The 15,868-nt window shown below is 47.8% G+C and overlaps 1 protein-coding gene across 3 annotated transcripts in view; it reads right to left on the reverse strand.

The window, feature by feature from the left end:
* Positions 1-15,868, reverse strand: part of LOC144934716 (calcineurin-binding protein cabin-1-like) — a 66,846-nt gene that overhangs the window by 37,477 nt on the left and 13,501 nt on the right. For all 3 annotated transcript variants that reach the window (XM_078860770.1, XM_078860771.1, XM_078860769.1), the window contains exons 10-13: positions 12,920-13,088; positions 11,219-11,352; positions 8,324-8,541; positions 4,515-4,605 (exon numbers count right to left, since the gene is read on the reverse strand). In XM_078860770.1, the coding sequence (XP_078716896.1) occupies positions 4,515-4,605; positions 8,324-8,541; positions 11,219-11,352; positions 12,920-13,088 (612 nt within the window). The remainder of the gene's footprint in view (positions 1-4,514; positions 4,606-8,323; positions 8,542-11,218; positions 11,353-12,919; positions 13,089-15,868) is intronic.

The following is a 15,868-nucleotide window of genomic DNA, read 5'->3' on the forward strand; positions in this document are numbered from 1 at the left end:
CGCATAAGGCCCAGGTAATGGACGTGTGTTTGTGTGTGTGTGGGAAGTGGTAGGCGTAGTGGTCGGCACGCTGCGCTACGAATCCGGCGTCGCAAGTTCAATTCCCACTCACGGCCAACACCAGTGATGATTAACTGAACTGGTTCAGAGCCTCAAATGAGGACCTAGTGCAGTGTGTAAACAGTCTGTTAAAAGCTATCCGAGGAATCTTTGTCTTTGCTGGTGCATACGCAGTCCACACACACCAGCGTTTCCTGTGCGTAGCCAGACCGAGCCGTGGGTATGCTCCTTGCAAACGATGCCATTTTCGTGCATTGCAAACCCGTGCATATTCAAAATTAAGATTCAGTTAAAACTAGACGCACCGTACTTCTACCAAACTTATAGCACAAGCTTGAGTAAAATAGGCTCGGGTGATTTTTCTGCCGGTATAGCGTTCACTCTTGTTCAAAAGACACGGCCGGGTGAACGAGTTCCTCCCGCGCAAACCCGGGGCAAGGCGGTGGTGGCGCTCGCCTGTGATCCCGCCCTGTGGAGGCAGCTGCGAAGGTTGGTGGATCACTGCACAAACGTTGTGATACTTCCTTATATGTGTGCATGTATGTTGAACTTCTTTCGCACAGTACATAGCCGACTGTGCTAATCGGAGGTGCGGGCATCGAGGTGCCGTACCCTGGCTCACGAAAAGAAGGCAATACAGCAAGCAGACTAATCTCCATCTATTTGGTATCTACTTGTTGTCTGAACATCTTAATACCTGTTTTATTGATACTGGCAAAAAGGTCCCATAGATGTAATGTCCATCTGTGTTCATCTGCGAGGGGACAGTGTTGCCCCCTTGCACGCGTAGGTTGTCTCCGAGTGCTCCGGTTTCCTCCCACATGCATAATAAACACAACTCGTAATTCATTAGCTCAAGAGGGAAATAAGTAATTAAATCCATGGGAAAATAAAACCCTTGCTATTCATATTATTAGAACTCTGACATCCTACAAATCAATGAATGCTTGTCACCTGATTTTAATGTTGGCCACCGGACAGAAAAAAAACACTTTGGAATAAAATATACATTAATATTCACGATTACGGTAAACCCACACACAGCCAACCCCGGCAGCCCTAAACTACTCATGCATGAAAGGAGATGAGTGGGGGGGGGATGAAGACGAGGAGGTTTAGCCCAGAGGAAGGCAGGTTCACACAAATCCTTCTTGGGCAACTTCGGGAACGTGAAGTCGTATGCGCCGCTATCGGAGAGGATTCGGCCGCACACACCTACGGCAGAACTCATGATATCGCCCCAAGCCTACCGGGGAACACAAGTGTGTACCGGCACACCAGGCTGGCTGCCCGTCTCTACATTTCTAAGTGGTAAAGTCAAGACAACGGGTGGAAGACGGTGACCCCTTTTTTGCGGTGGGCCCCCCACTTGAAGTGTTTTTCACGTCACCTTAAACAACCGATACCATCGGCTAGGCAAAGCCGATGCGCACGTGAGAGACACAAACTGCAGCAGTGCGATTGTGGCCATGCAGCGCAAACTATGGACTGTACAGTATCACTGTGGTCTGAGCTCCTTCAATGGAGGAGGAACAGCAAAACTACACGAACTCTTTCTCCTCAAGCCCTCTTATCGTGGGCGTTTTGTGTTTAGTTTGTTGTCCTCCCCCGCAACTCCAATCAGCACGGTTGGCTACGTAGGGTGCGAAAGAAGTTCAACATACACATGTACATCGTGGCGAGCAGCAGACCTCAACATTGTCATCGAGCTCCTGCACCACATTGCCATCATGCGCAGCTGTGAAATCACCATGGCAAATGTACACCGCTTTTCCCTTCATCAGGAATTCCACAATATTGCTTTACATAGTGATGCATCCTCAGTATATTATGTCATAAACGGCACTAGAAGCTGTAAAGCCACCAAAACATGGAAAAAGGTGCAGCCAGAAAGCTTGATGTCGCAGGAGAGGACAATCTCTCCTCCAAAAAAGAGTTTCCCACATGGGCCAACATAAGAGATAAGCGGAGGAGGAAGGCCTCGCGTAAGGAATGTTAATGTGCCATTTCATTGAGGGACAACTGCTTTGCGGTGTTATCCTGGTGTGGTCTGGGACTGTTTTGGTGTCGTTTTTGCTGCCTTGCCCAAGCTTGATAAATCGGGACTTATATAACTTTATTTATTTTCATTTATTTATATTCAGTGACTTTTCGATTTAAAGCTTTCGTGACTGCAGGGATTCATCTTCTTGGTTCTTTCGGTAAAGTCACGTAGAAGGGAAGTAATAAAATAATTTGTTCAAATTATGTTTTATTTTTATTATTTTATTACTTCCCTTCTACGTGACTTTACCGAAAGAACCAAGAAGATTCAGTGACTTGCTTACCTTTTTCTCTATTTTGCACTCCTATCGTGTTTTTTTTTCGTTTACTCGCTGACCCCGCGCCCATACTGGACATCTGTGAAAAAAGAGCTTCCAAGCTCATCAGATTCCTCCCTCCTGTAGTCTGAATAAAGATTCTGATTCTGAAGGAATGGGTACACGGCTGCTTCGAGACACGGCTCCTTCGAGACACGGGCGCTTCGTGCCTACAATTTTGAGGGCAGTGGAATGGCTTGCTTCAATGTGATTCAAGGAATTGATTTATAGAATATGATTGAGACGCTTGAGTCCGTTCTGTGTAAATGAAAACAATTACCAGAATCAAAAAGGCTGCACAGTGTTAGACAGGTTTATACACAAACACATTCAGTCTTAGACCGATGTATTACACACACATGTTCATTGTTATATAAGTACACACATACAACAATAATTGTTATATAACAATAAAAATTGTTATATAACACAGTCTCATAAACGCACATACACAATCAGTGTTATATAACATAGACAAAGGTCCCCCATATAAGCCTTAGCAGGCTGTTGGGGAAAGTTCTGTTAGCGAACATCTATGAAGGCTAGCACAGGACACAAGGGGGTAGGGTGGCCAGCACCACGCCCAGCCGCCTTTGTCTCCCTAGTCGTAATATTTACACACGGCACCAGGTTCTCATTTTAGGCTGAGTCAACCTAGGGGAGGCCCAGGATTAGTTCAGATAATCGTCGCTGGTGTTGGCCGGAAGTGGGAATCGAACTCGTGTTGCTGGGTTCGAAGCGCAGCACGCTAACCGCTACACTACCACTCCCCAAAGGACACACACACGCATGTTCAGTGTTACACACCCTCTCGTCCAGTGGTTCTTAACCTTTACTGCAGCCTTGCACCCCTTTGGTTCTCAATCGTAAAAACAATTATGTTAATAAGTACATAGGTTTAATGAAACAAAGCAGTTGTACTTCCGTGCCCGTGCTTAATTTGTGTTTCAATGATTGATCTTCTAAAAAAATCTGGCCATGTCTCACACCCCAAGAAAGGGCATCTCGCACCCCAGGGGGTGCGTGCACTCCGGGTTAAGAACCACTACTCTCGTCCAGGAATCCTAAAAAGTCAGGTGATCTAATATTCTTCTCCTTTATCTACGGAACTCCAAGGGGTTGTTAGATTATGATTTGCATTATGAGTAATTATGTCTCTCAAGTCTGTGAAACCACCAAGCTGACTGTGCTGCATTCCCTTACCTATTGTGTGCATGACACCTGCTTCTAATAGGAGATTGAAAACTAATTTCTTTCGAACTGCATTTTTGTGTTTAGTTTGTTGTCCTTCCCCTGCACATCCAATTACAGTGCGAAAGAAGTTCAACATACATACACACATTCTGTAAATAAGGTGTGTTTTTTTTGGCTATGGGAGGAAAACTGGAGAACACTCAGGAAACACGTGTAAAACAGGGGGAGAGAGAAGATACAAACTCCACGCAAAAAGGTACCCGAGTCGGAAATGATCCCAGGTTCTCTTTGCTGCGAGGCACAATTGTTACTACTGCACCACCCTGGTTAAACATAGCAACGTTAAAACAGTTTGTTGCTTCAACGTCGCAAAGTTAAATAATCACATCTGATCCCAGCTTTACACAGCTAGGAGACCCGTGCCTCTTCCAAGTCGATCACTCTACGGTGGCAGGTGCTGCAACACAAGCATCAAGGAAACACCGCGCTCAGACGAAAAAAAACTATTCTCAGAGCCTTGCAGAGAAGGAAAGACACGAGTGTTCGGTCTCCATTCGCCCACACGTGTGTGTGTGTGTGTGCGGACGGAGTAGCAAGTCACGAGCTTCCCCTATAATCCGATATTTTATCACGAACTGATGGGTTCACATGAAACATTTTCGCGGATTACAGGATTTGTGGAGTAGTTCTTTGCAGCGCAAAAAGCCTACAAGAACGCGTCAACCGTGAAGCAAATACTGACAGCACAATGGGCCATGGTAAGATTCCAGGGATAGAATTCGACAATATTCATTGAATGTGTTTAGATTAAAAGAAGGGGGTGTTAAATAGCTTATAAAGTCTCTGAATGGCCCAACCTTGAAAATCAGTGTCTATATTAGCCTCTGGCCATGAGCTCACCTGCTGTGCCAGCTGTGGACTGGGCCTGGCACGTCACAAGCCACTGGTCCAGTTGCAGTTCGTGACACACGAGGCAACATGTCATCACCTCCTGGGGACGGCACAGGTCGCAGGCACATCATGAGCAGGGCTACCACCACTACGAGCATCGATCTCACTCCACATCATCAGCAGGGCCACCACCACATCACCCAGCATCACTCTTGCGGTACATCATCGGTAGGAACACCACTAACTACCACAACATACTGAGCATTGCTCTCAATACACATCATGAGGGCCACCACCGTCATAACATTGAGCATCGCTCTCACTGCACATCATCAGTAGGGCCACCACGACATGTACGTTATCTAATAATGAACATCTCGTCGTACTAACCAAAGTCATGTCACCCAATACCATGCGATGGCACTTTTGGCAGGAACAGCTCGGAAGTGGCGTCTCTCTAAGTGACGCTCTTTCCTGTGGCGTCGTTCTCTCCGATCAACCCAAAACTGCAAAGACTTTTTCGGGACATCCAAAATTTCACACAAATCTTTGGGATTTTTCATATTCAACTGAACATTGGAAACACGTGCTGAGCACAGTTGCCCAATGTCTCCATTACGTGGTCATTAAAGTTTTATATTCAGTCCTGCCAGAGTCGGCACACGTTCCAAACACTGTCGTCAGCTCACAGAAAATGTCACATGCATTTTTGCAAACGATAAAAGCAATGTTCCATCCTTCAGCTCTTCGTTTTGTTAATATTTTTATACAAATCAAACTCCACAGCAATTCAATTTAACCTTGCTCCTGTTATTAAGATGTGTTGATTGTGCACCGAGTTGTAGAGCCTTCCGTCCAACACAATACTCAGTCTCATCACAGCCTAAACGGTGGAGCATCAGTATGGCCAACAACGCCCCAACATCTCGTTCTGTGATTAGATAACCTGTGCGGTGTCTCTGCCAAATAAAATACGCCGTCGATAACAATCTCCCGTCGCCCGCGTCTGGAAATCCAGACGCATAAATAATGTGGCGGAGAACGGGGGGTTGCGTAAACTGCGGTGCCGCCACTCCCTCGCTCGCGGGGAAACGGAGCCAAGTGGTGCCAGCGAAGAGCACGGGCGTGCAAAACCTAATGCAACGTGCAAACACAGACAGACAAACACGCAGGCCCTCCAACTGAATCATCTTGTGATTACTACTAGTAGGACTTCCACTACATTTGTATACACAGGAAAGCCTCAGCGAGTCTCAAGACTCTTGTTTAGGACGGTCCCGCCAAGTTTTTTTTACAGTCGGGGCAGATGTTGCCGCCGTGTGTAGTCCCAATTGAGTAATTTGCAGGAAAGTGTTCAGCATTGGGATGTTTGGCCAATATCAGTTACACTGTGGGGGATTTTTTTGTGCTATTGGAAGAAACTGGGGAACCCAGAGGAAAACAATGCAGAACAGGAGGACATTCAAACTGCACACGGTTAGATATGGAACTCAGGCCCTTCTTGCCGCAAGGTGCGAGTGTTACCACTGCACCTCCGACCTGTCTCCCAAATGATTATGCTTCATTAAAGTCACATCTTATATTGTACATGCGGAACATTAGTTTACTCTGTCACGAAGATGTGGTAAATGTTCTAGTTTTTATTTTACCTGGTAAGGCCCACTTTTCCCTGTGTTCTATTAAACTATACAACGAAACAATGTTTTTTACTTTACCAGGTAAGGCCTGCTCAGCTACATAGCTCTTTTTCAGAAGCGACCTGGCCACAAATAATAGCTCAACGAAGTGGTTTATCACGTGTAAATTTATAGCAGCCAAATACTCTAAACGCACGTTTCTAAACGTGGAGGGAAAAACTGGAGCACCCTGCAAACAATCCACACGACCACGGGGAGAACATGGAAACTCGAATTATACAGGCATCAGGGTCGTTATTGAACGCACGACCTCCTGTATATCAGGCAAGGTAGTTAACATCTCTTCATCGTGGATCCTACAACATAGTGTAGCAAGCGTAATGTATAAGCCGCAATGCTCTTCTTGAGGAACTGCCGATATTTTTTTCATAACGCACAAAGGCCGAGTGCTTGCTGCACGTGAAACAAATGTTATCGCTGGACTCTTAAAATCACATCCAGCGACCCTCATGCCCACTTATCAGAGACACAGAGCCAGTTGAACATGGTGGGTGGCTGTCTCCTGCGGAGCTCATTTATGTGATCAGTAGCTTGTAACCCACAATTGAGCGACAGCCACCAAAGGCCTCGGGAGTGCAATCCCACAACAATTGAAACAAAAAAATAACCGCATAATTAATTGGGCTGAGTGCCAATGCGGTGCAACAGGATCCCCTGGCGAACGATTGGCTTTCACATATGATATGTTGTGGCAGTGGTGGTAGTGATGGTGGTGGCAGTTGTCGGGGTGGTGGCAGAGTTGGTAGTGGTAGTGGTGGCGATAATGGTGGTGGCGACAGTGGTGGTGGTGGCGGTGATGGTGGTGATGTTGGCGATGGTGGCGGTAATGTTGGTGGCTGTGCTGGTGCTGGCGGTGGCAGCCTGCAGTCTATGAGCGCTAGCAGCTGAGGCTCGCAGCTGGAATCGCTGCAGGACGTCAAAGCACAGCATCGCCATGCCGCTTTGGGCACACGGTTACTATTCTCTACCTTCATTCCCTTCGAGTTGTGCATGGTACGGGCGGGCAGTTCGAGGTGCACTGATGCACGGCATCATAGTAAGCATGCTACTTGGGTAAAGATGGGTAGTACGTGACGAGTTAAATAAACATCGATGTACGTTGCACTTCTGTTATGGCGAGGAAAGGCAGACCTCGATATTCCAGTTAACTCACCTTTCCCAAGTAGCGTAAGGCTGGACAACAGCATCATGCGCTATCCGGTAAGATTGTAATGAGGAGTCAGAACACGGGGCTTGGATTTTATCACCAAAATATTAAATCTCAATTAGGTTACATGGGCTGATCGGCCTGCTTAACCAAAGTTTTCCATCAGTATTTGTTAAACCCTTTCCACACATATTCTTGGGTCTTTCGGTAAAGTCACGTAGATAGGTTAAAAAAATACCAAGTAGTTTTTTATTATTTTGTTCTTTTCTTTGAACCTATCTACGTGACTTTACCGAAAGACCCAAGAATATGAATTCCTGCAGTCATGCAAGCTTTAAGTCAAGACCTCTCCACACAAATCATCAAAAGCAATAAAATGTGGGTTATTTTATTGTGAGTTTAGAGTTCAGCAGAACCCTCCTCCCCCCAAAGGTAAAATTTCACAACAGGCACATATTTCTCAGCATTGCATCACTGGTTCCGAGACCAGTTTGATTTTATGGGTATCACCATCAGGGTGTGTGGTTAGCACACACGGTGAGCAAATAACAAGAGCTGCCGTAGGTCATTTCAAAGGGCCAGCGCTCAGTCTAGCCGGTCACCGCTCAGTCGAGCCGGTCACCACTCAGTCTAGCTGCTCACCATGGAGTCCAATTTGAACCGTGGTTTTCTCTCCTGTCACACGCATGCAGCTTCGGCTCAGAAGCGAATACTGTAGTTTTGACTGAACAAAATATTTAAATGTGGAACTCACGGTTTTCGAGATTCCCACTAGCACCCCGGGCTGCACAAGAATCGCGGGATGCGAACGTAAGGCTGGGAATGTGAACGCGACGGCGGCGCCGCCATTTCGGCGAGCGCTGAACTGGCGACGGGGAGACGCGCCCCAGGACCGACTGAAACAGCGCTTGCGAACGACACAAGCCGTGGCCCGGGAATCCGAATCTGGTGGCCGCTGTAGTGGCGGCACGTACCTTGATGTGTTCGTCGGAGCAGTTGCGGAAGAGGACGTTGGGCAGGGCGCAGACTTGCGGCCGCCATGCGTAGTAGATCTCCAGCACGATCTCCGGCAGCCCTAGGGGCCACTTGCAGAGTGCGCGCGTGCACACGGCCTTCAGGTAACGCACCATCAGGTCCAGGAGGCCCCCGTTCATCTGGTTGCTCCGCAGGAATTCCAGGACTTCAACTCGTTCTGAAAAACAAAACAGGCATCACCGACGTTGAACATTTGAACGGCACCAAGAGCCTCAGAGTGGTCATTGTGAAGTGGTGACACTTCTGGCTCGCAGCAAGAAGCGCCCAGGTTTCATTCCCGACTCGGCCGTCTTTTCTGTGTGGTATTTGTATGGTCTCTCTCTCTCTCTCCCTGTTCTGGATGGGTCTCCTCCTGGTTTTCCAGTTTCCTTGCGGAGCTAAAAAAAATTTTAGATAGCTGGAACTGGCCAAACATTACAATGCTCAAAAATTACCTGCAAATTATTCAACTGGGATGACACAGAGCAGCAGCAACATCTGGCAGGACCCTCCTGAAAGAGTCTTGAGGCTCAGTGAAGGATTTCCTGGTTCAACAAGCGTAGTCGTTATAATAATGTGACAAAGAGCACATCGAGAACACCAACAGCTAAGACGGCTCCTTGAATGCGATGCCACGCCGCATGGAAAGAGAGACAACATTTACAGCTGTGATCTATGGGCTCCCTGCCTGTCACCCCGAGTACTGTTGGGGAACCCCTGCATTGGTTGAGCAGCAACTGAAATATGGGGGAAACCTAATGGGGTCTCCCTGGCACTCATCCCAGGAGCGTGGGGTCTCTGTTTTGTCCCCTCTTTCCATCGTGGACTGTTGCATTCACTCCTCCTCTCCTCCGTGCTGTCATCCATCTCTGCTCAGGTCTCCTTTGCGTTTAAATTGTCTACACTTAGTCTTCTCAACGTACTCGTCGCTCTGTCTCTCAATGTGGACGAGACCTCCTCGGTCTGGTTCCTCTCATCCTTGCCTCGACGCCGCCCTCTACCTCCCTCTGAGGACTTCATGTCTCCTGCGCTATATTCCTCTCAGTTTCACTATGCACTTCGGCATCTTCACCCTTACTGTGGTAAGCGGTCTCCTTTCTGCTTCATTCTTGGCTGGTCAGCTTTCCCTTCCATGCACCAAAATTTTTTTTTAATTTGACCAGGGAAGCCCCACTGAGCTACACAGCTCTTTTTCAGAAGCGACCGAGTCACAAACAATAGCCCAACGAAGTAACTTATCACGTGGAAATGTATAGCAGCCAAATACTCTAAATGCATGTTTCTAAATCTGGAGGAAAAAAATCGGAGCACCCTGCGAAAAATCCACACAACCACGGGAAAGAGAGACTCGTAAACTGCAAAAATACAGCAGGCGTCGGGGTCGGGGTCGGAATCGAACCCACAATGTCTGTATACCAGCCGAGGTAGTTAACATCTCGCCACCGCAGCGCCTCGCAACCAGCACGGACGTGGGCTGCAGGGGGTTTATTATTTGTCACTGATTTGTGCTCTTGCCGTGTTTGCGATTTTTTCTCACGAGATGCGGTTGTTTTTTTTCCCATTTCTGTTTGCGGAGTTGCCGTGCTTTATCGTTAGTTTTCATTTTGCGATTTTAAGGACCCAAGTCACTTGCAATGAAACTGCATCCTCGTCTCTTGCCCTTTCACCTGGTAAAAGTAGCATTTTAAACTTGAATAGGTCTGGTAACAGTGGCCACTGTACAGTAACACAGCACTCTGCTCACGTCTCGCTTTGCGTTTTTAACTTGACCGTTTTGTTGCAGTGTAAACTCGAGACACCACACCTCCTGAGTATGATGTCGCCACTTCCCAGTTAGCTCCTGCACAAATGCTACTGCGCAATATTAGTCTGGAAATCCCACAGGCGGAGAGAGGGATGGAGGTCCATTTATTTATCTCATTACCCATCGTGCTCCACAATGCCGCAGAATGAGAGATTAAGCTCAATAATTAGGGCTACTGAACCCCGCTTGCCAGTGCTCTATTCGTGGAAGCCCCTGGGCGCTTGTAAACCACACAGCTCCGCACCTTCTCACCGAGCTGCACAAACGCTTCTGCAGACTGCACTCTGTGCGCAGGGCGGCGGTGCCCTCTGGTGCACCGCTGGCGTCGCTACAGCCAACCCGGTAGCCACGTATCGAGTCACGCTCGGCTCAGGCAGCAGGAAACGATCCAAGGAATTGGGGTCAGATTTGTGCCGAGGATGACGACGCTGACAGCTATGTGTGTATGTATTTTGAACTTCTTTTGCACCGTACGTAACCAACTGTGCTAATTTGAGGTGCGGGGGAAGAACAACAAAACTAAACACAAAAAGCAGTTCTAAACGAATCCGTTTTTAAGTTAGATTTTAAAATGCATAGCTCCAGTAGCTTCCTGATATCGAAGAGCGTTCCAGACGGACAGCAAGGAGCGATGCCGTTTAAAAAAAAAATATTTCTCCAAAAACGATTGCAGCTGCCCTATAGGAATCAGGTTACAAGTAAAGACGCAATCTGTTTGAAATGTTCTACAATTTCATTCTAAACGTATCGTGTAATACGTACGAACGCGGTCTCACTTCACCAGGATTGGATGTAAGCAGCGACCAGCATGGGATGCACCATCACGTGTACTGGATGTCAGTGTGAAATAGAATATTTATCCTGATCCACACCACAAGATTGGTGATGAGGTCACCAACTCGCTACACCGAGAACCCAATTTCACCACAGGCAGCGGAAACTGGTTTGAACCCAGGATCTCGGCGCTGCCAGCACAGTGGTACTATTCCCATGGGCCACTGCTTCAGCCATAAGCAGGCCTGGCCATAGTAGCGCTGCGCCTTCACCGTACCGTTCTCTATAAAGGAAACGTCTTCCGCTTTGTTATTTTCATGAGCGGCCCAGTGTGACTTGGGCTCAGCTGCTGGATCCAGGGGAAAGGGAGATGATCCGTGGATGTCGCTGGGCTCTTCGCCCTGCTTGAGCCTGGTGTAAGCACGCACGCGCACACACACATGCACGCAAGGGCACATAAGAGCGTAAACACCAAACACACGCACAATGTAAAGGATATTGGCCAAACATCCCAATGCTAAAAATTCCCTGCAAATGACTCAATTGGGATTGGACACAGCAGCAACATCGCCCCCTAGACAGTCCCTCCAGAAAAACGCGGAGTTTTTTGGTGATTGTTGCGGGCAAAAATCGTTGATTATGCGGCACGTTTTCTTAAAAAATGCGATGGAATATGCGGGATATTTATGCAATTTTATGCGATTAAATTGCGGGAACTTGCAAAAATTGCGGGAACTTGCAAAAATTGCGGGAACTTGCAAAAACTGCGGTTTGATGAAAAAGAGAAAAAAAAGTGATTCCCCCAACACCCTATTCACTAGGCTACTACTTTAATGTAAAGAGTCATTTCTTATTACTTCCTATGATAAGCAAGCATACTACATCACAGAAAGTGCTGGGAATATTTAAGTTCTCATCTTGTTTTATTTCAGACCTTAACAAACAGATGGCTCAAACTTACAAAACATTGAGTCGAACAAGTTCTGTAGCTTTACAAAATGAATATGCTACAACTTCTGTAAAAATGAATAAATAAAATATTAAAAAATAAAATGTGTGCTTCCTGTTTTACAGAGGTAGCTATGCAAAATAATTTGCCCCCACTGTCATGTAACACACTGGGGAACTGCTTTGCGCGGTCTTTTGCGCTTATGTTTGTTGGCAAATGAGAAAGATTTGCGGGCTTCATCATGGTTTCATTGGCATCGCGGGGTTTGCAGCTTTTCAATGATGTCGCGTAATGAGTGACGTCACTTCATAATGTTCCCATGGCAACAGGGGAAATGGCTGCGCTTGTGTGAAGTAAACGCAACATTTTTCAACTTTCTGCTAAGATATATGTGACTTTTTGCAACGAAAATGCGGGGATTATGAAATCATGCAAGCCCGCATATTTTGCGCGCGGAAAATTTATGCGGCGAAAGTGCGGCGTATATGAAAAAACGCGCACCCCGCATAAATATGCGGACTTTGGCTGATTTTGCGTGAAATCTTGCGATCGCATAATCGCGTTTTTCTGGAGGGACTGCCTAGAGCGAAAATTTGGCGGGACGCTCATGAAAGAGCTCAAGAAATTAGTTCGTCGTCGACCGCTCAGAAACCGCGTTATAACAGTGTGCGTGTTCCGCGTAATAACGGTTCTATTGAAAAAACCACATTATAGTGAAAACGCATTTTGTGAACACCACGCATTGAGCGAGGACTTACTGTAAAATATAGACTACCATGTGCACACAAAGACAAAGATCCCCCGTATAGCCTTAACAGAATATTGGGGCAAATGCAGTTAACGAGCACCAATTAAGGCCAGCACGGCACACGAGGGGGTCGGTGGCCAGCACCATGTCAGGTCGCCTTTGTCTCCTCAGTGCTGATGTTTATACCCCGCACCAGGCGAGGCCGAAGACCAGTTCACATAATCGCCACTGATGTTGGTCCGGAGGCAGACGCACACAGACAGGTGTGCGTGCATGCGCACCGGGATGGCAGGAACTTGGAGAGCAGCTCATGGAAGTCGATCTTCTCTTCCTTCTTGCCGCGCGTGTTCCGAACACGCGCTGAGCGCCGCTTGGCCGTCTCTCCGCCGAGGTCGTCATTGGGCAGACGCCGGCGCTTGTTTCCTCGCCGTACCGCCTCCCCACTCGCACCTAAACGCAGACACGTGGGTCACTCACTACCAGCCATGTCGCACCTCCTCCCTACTCGCACCTACACACAGACACGTGGGCCACTCACTACCAGCCCCACCGCACTTCCTCCACACTCGCACCTACACACAGACACGTGGGCCACTCACTACCAGCCCCACCGCACCTCCTCCCCACTCGCACCTACACACAGACACGTGGGCCACTCACTACCAGCCCCACCGCACCTCCTCCCTACTCGCACCTACACAGACACGTGGGCCACTCACTACCAGCCCCACCACACCTCCTCCCCACTCGCACCTACACACAGACACGTGGGCCACTCACTACCAGCCACGTCGCACCTCCTCCCCACTCGCACCTACACACAGACACGTGGGCCACTCACTACCAGCCACGTCGCACCTCCTCCCCACTCACACCTACACACAGACACGTGGGCCACTCACTACCAGCCCCACCTCCTCCCCACTCGCACCTACACACAGACACATGGGCCACTCACTACCAGCCCCACCGCACCTCCTCCCTACTCGCACCTACACACAGACACGTGGGCCACTCACTACCAGCCCCACCACACCTCCTCCCCACTCGCACCTACACACAGACACGTGGGCCACTCACTACCAGCCCCACCGCACTTCCTCCACACTCGCACCTACACACAGACACGTGGGCCACTCACTACCAGCCCCACCGCACCTCCTCCCCACTCGCACCTACACACAGACACGTGGGCCACTCACTACCAGCCCCACCGCACCTCCTCCCTACTCGCACCTACACACAGACACGTGGGCCACTCACTACCAGCCCCACCACACCTCCTCCCCACTCGCACCTACACACAGACACGTGGGCCACTCACTACCAGCCACGTCGCACCTCCTCCCCACTCGCACCTACACACAGACACGTGGGCCACTCACTACCAGCCACGTCGCACCTCCTCCCCACTCACACCTACACACAGACACGTGGGCCACTCACTACCAGCCCCACCTCCTCCCCACTCGCACCTACACACAGACACGTGGGCCACTCACTACCAGCCCCACCGCACCTCCTCCCTACTCGCACCTACACACAGACACGTGGGCCACTCACTACCAGCCCCACCACACCTCCTCCCCACTCGCACCTACACACAGACACGTGGGCCACTCACTACCAGCCCCACCTCCTCCCCACTCGTACCTACACACAGACACGTGGGCCACTCACTACCATCCCCACCGCACCTCCTCCCCACTCGTACCTACACACAGACACGTGGGCCACTCACTTCTCTAGCCCCAACCCTAACTGCACCGTACCAAGGCTTGTGAGGAGCATCTCTGCCCGGCAGGCAGCATGCCATCTCTAATCCTATCAATTCAACAATTCACATCCATTTAAACGCGAGGAATAAAAACCACGCACAAACAAGAATTTTGTCAAGTTTCCCAAAAGGCTTTAGTTGTTGGAAGTATTTAGCTAGCGATAATTAGTGATTAGAGCAATTGGCTACGTATTGTGTGAAATAAGTTTAATATACATACATAATAATGTTCATCACGTAGGCTTTGGCGATCAATATTATCCATAAGAGTTTTTTTTGGTTTAGATCGCGTACATATAAATGTTGATTTGAAGCTTTCATGACTGCAGGAAACCATACTCTTTGGTACTTTCAGTAAAGTCACGTAGGTAGAAAATAAAATAAATCACGACGTTTCGGGCACAACACAAGCGTCCGTCATCAGTTGTGAAAGCTTCGTCTGCTGCTGAGACAGACTGTTTAAAAAGGTTTGAAATGGGTATAGTCCAAGGGTCATAAAGAAGTGGCCGGGGCTAGTGATGTTAATGTGAGAAATTAGCATGTAACTGTAAGATCTCATTTGTAAAGGATGTGATTCCTGACATGCAATACCCTGGTGTCTACAAACTGAGTTGTGGTTGTGGCAGCAGTTACATTGTGTCTCTGTGTTGTCTCTCTAATATTTCCTGCAGTTTGGTATCTCTCTCTGTGTCTCTGTGTTGTCTCTCTCTCAAAATTTCACACTTAACTTCTAATTTAGCAATCTTTGGAAGAACGTAATCAACCAGGCTATGCGTTAATTGTGTGTTGACTGACTCTCTCTGTTGCATTGCCTTACATTTCCAAATGTTACTAAGTTTGTTTGACTACGTGTGTTTTCTCTCTCTCTCTCTCTGTGTCCTCGTGTTGTTACTCTATTATTTCCTGCAGTCACGAAAGCTCCAAATCTTTTTCTCTACCCCCCCCCGCTCTCTGCCCCCCTCTCTCTCTATTTCAGGCGTCGACACAGAGGCGTTGTTTCTCTGTGTGCCTATGTGTGTGTCTCTCTCTGTGTGTCTCTGTATTATCTCTCTGCTTATGTGTCTGTATATGTGTCTCCGTGTCTGTGTTTTGTCTCTCTCTCAAATTAAGCCATCTTTGGAAGAATGTAATCAACCAGGTAGTGTTGACTGTTATGTTATATTGCATTATATTTCTAAGTTTAGAAATGCATTATATTTCTAAGTTTAATAACTTTGTTTTCTCTTTCATTTATATCTGATGATGATTGCTTGTGTTGCAATCGAAACATTGTATGCTATTATTTAAATATTTTTTTCTTTCTACGTGACTTTACTGAAAGAACCAAAGAGTAATTCCTGCAGTCACAAAAGCTCCAAATCACAGTTATATTTGTGCGATCTAACCCAAAAGAAGCTCAATTATGGATACATAACAATGTTTCGAGATGGAAGTGAGTGGCCCATGTGTCATT

This window comes from Lampetra fluviatilis, chromosome 11 (genome assembly GCF_964198595.1).
Source record: "Lampetra fluviatilis chromosome 11, kcLamFluv1.1, whole genome shotgun sequence".
NCBI classification, from domain to species: Eukaryota; Metazoa; Chordata; class Hyperoartia; order Petromyzontiformes; family Petromyzontidae; genus Lampetra; species Lampetra fluviatilis.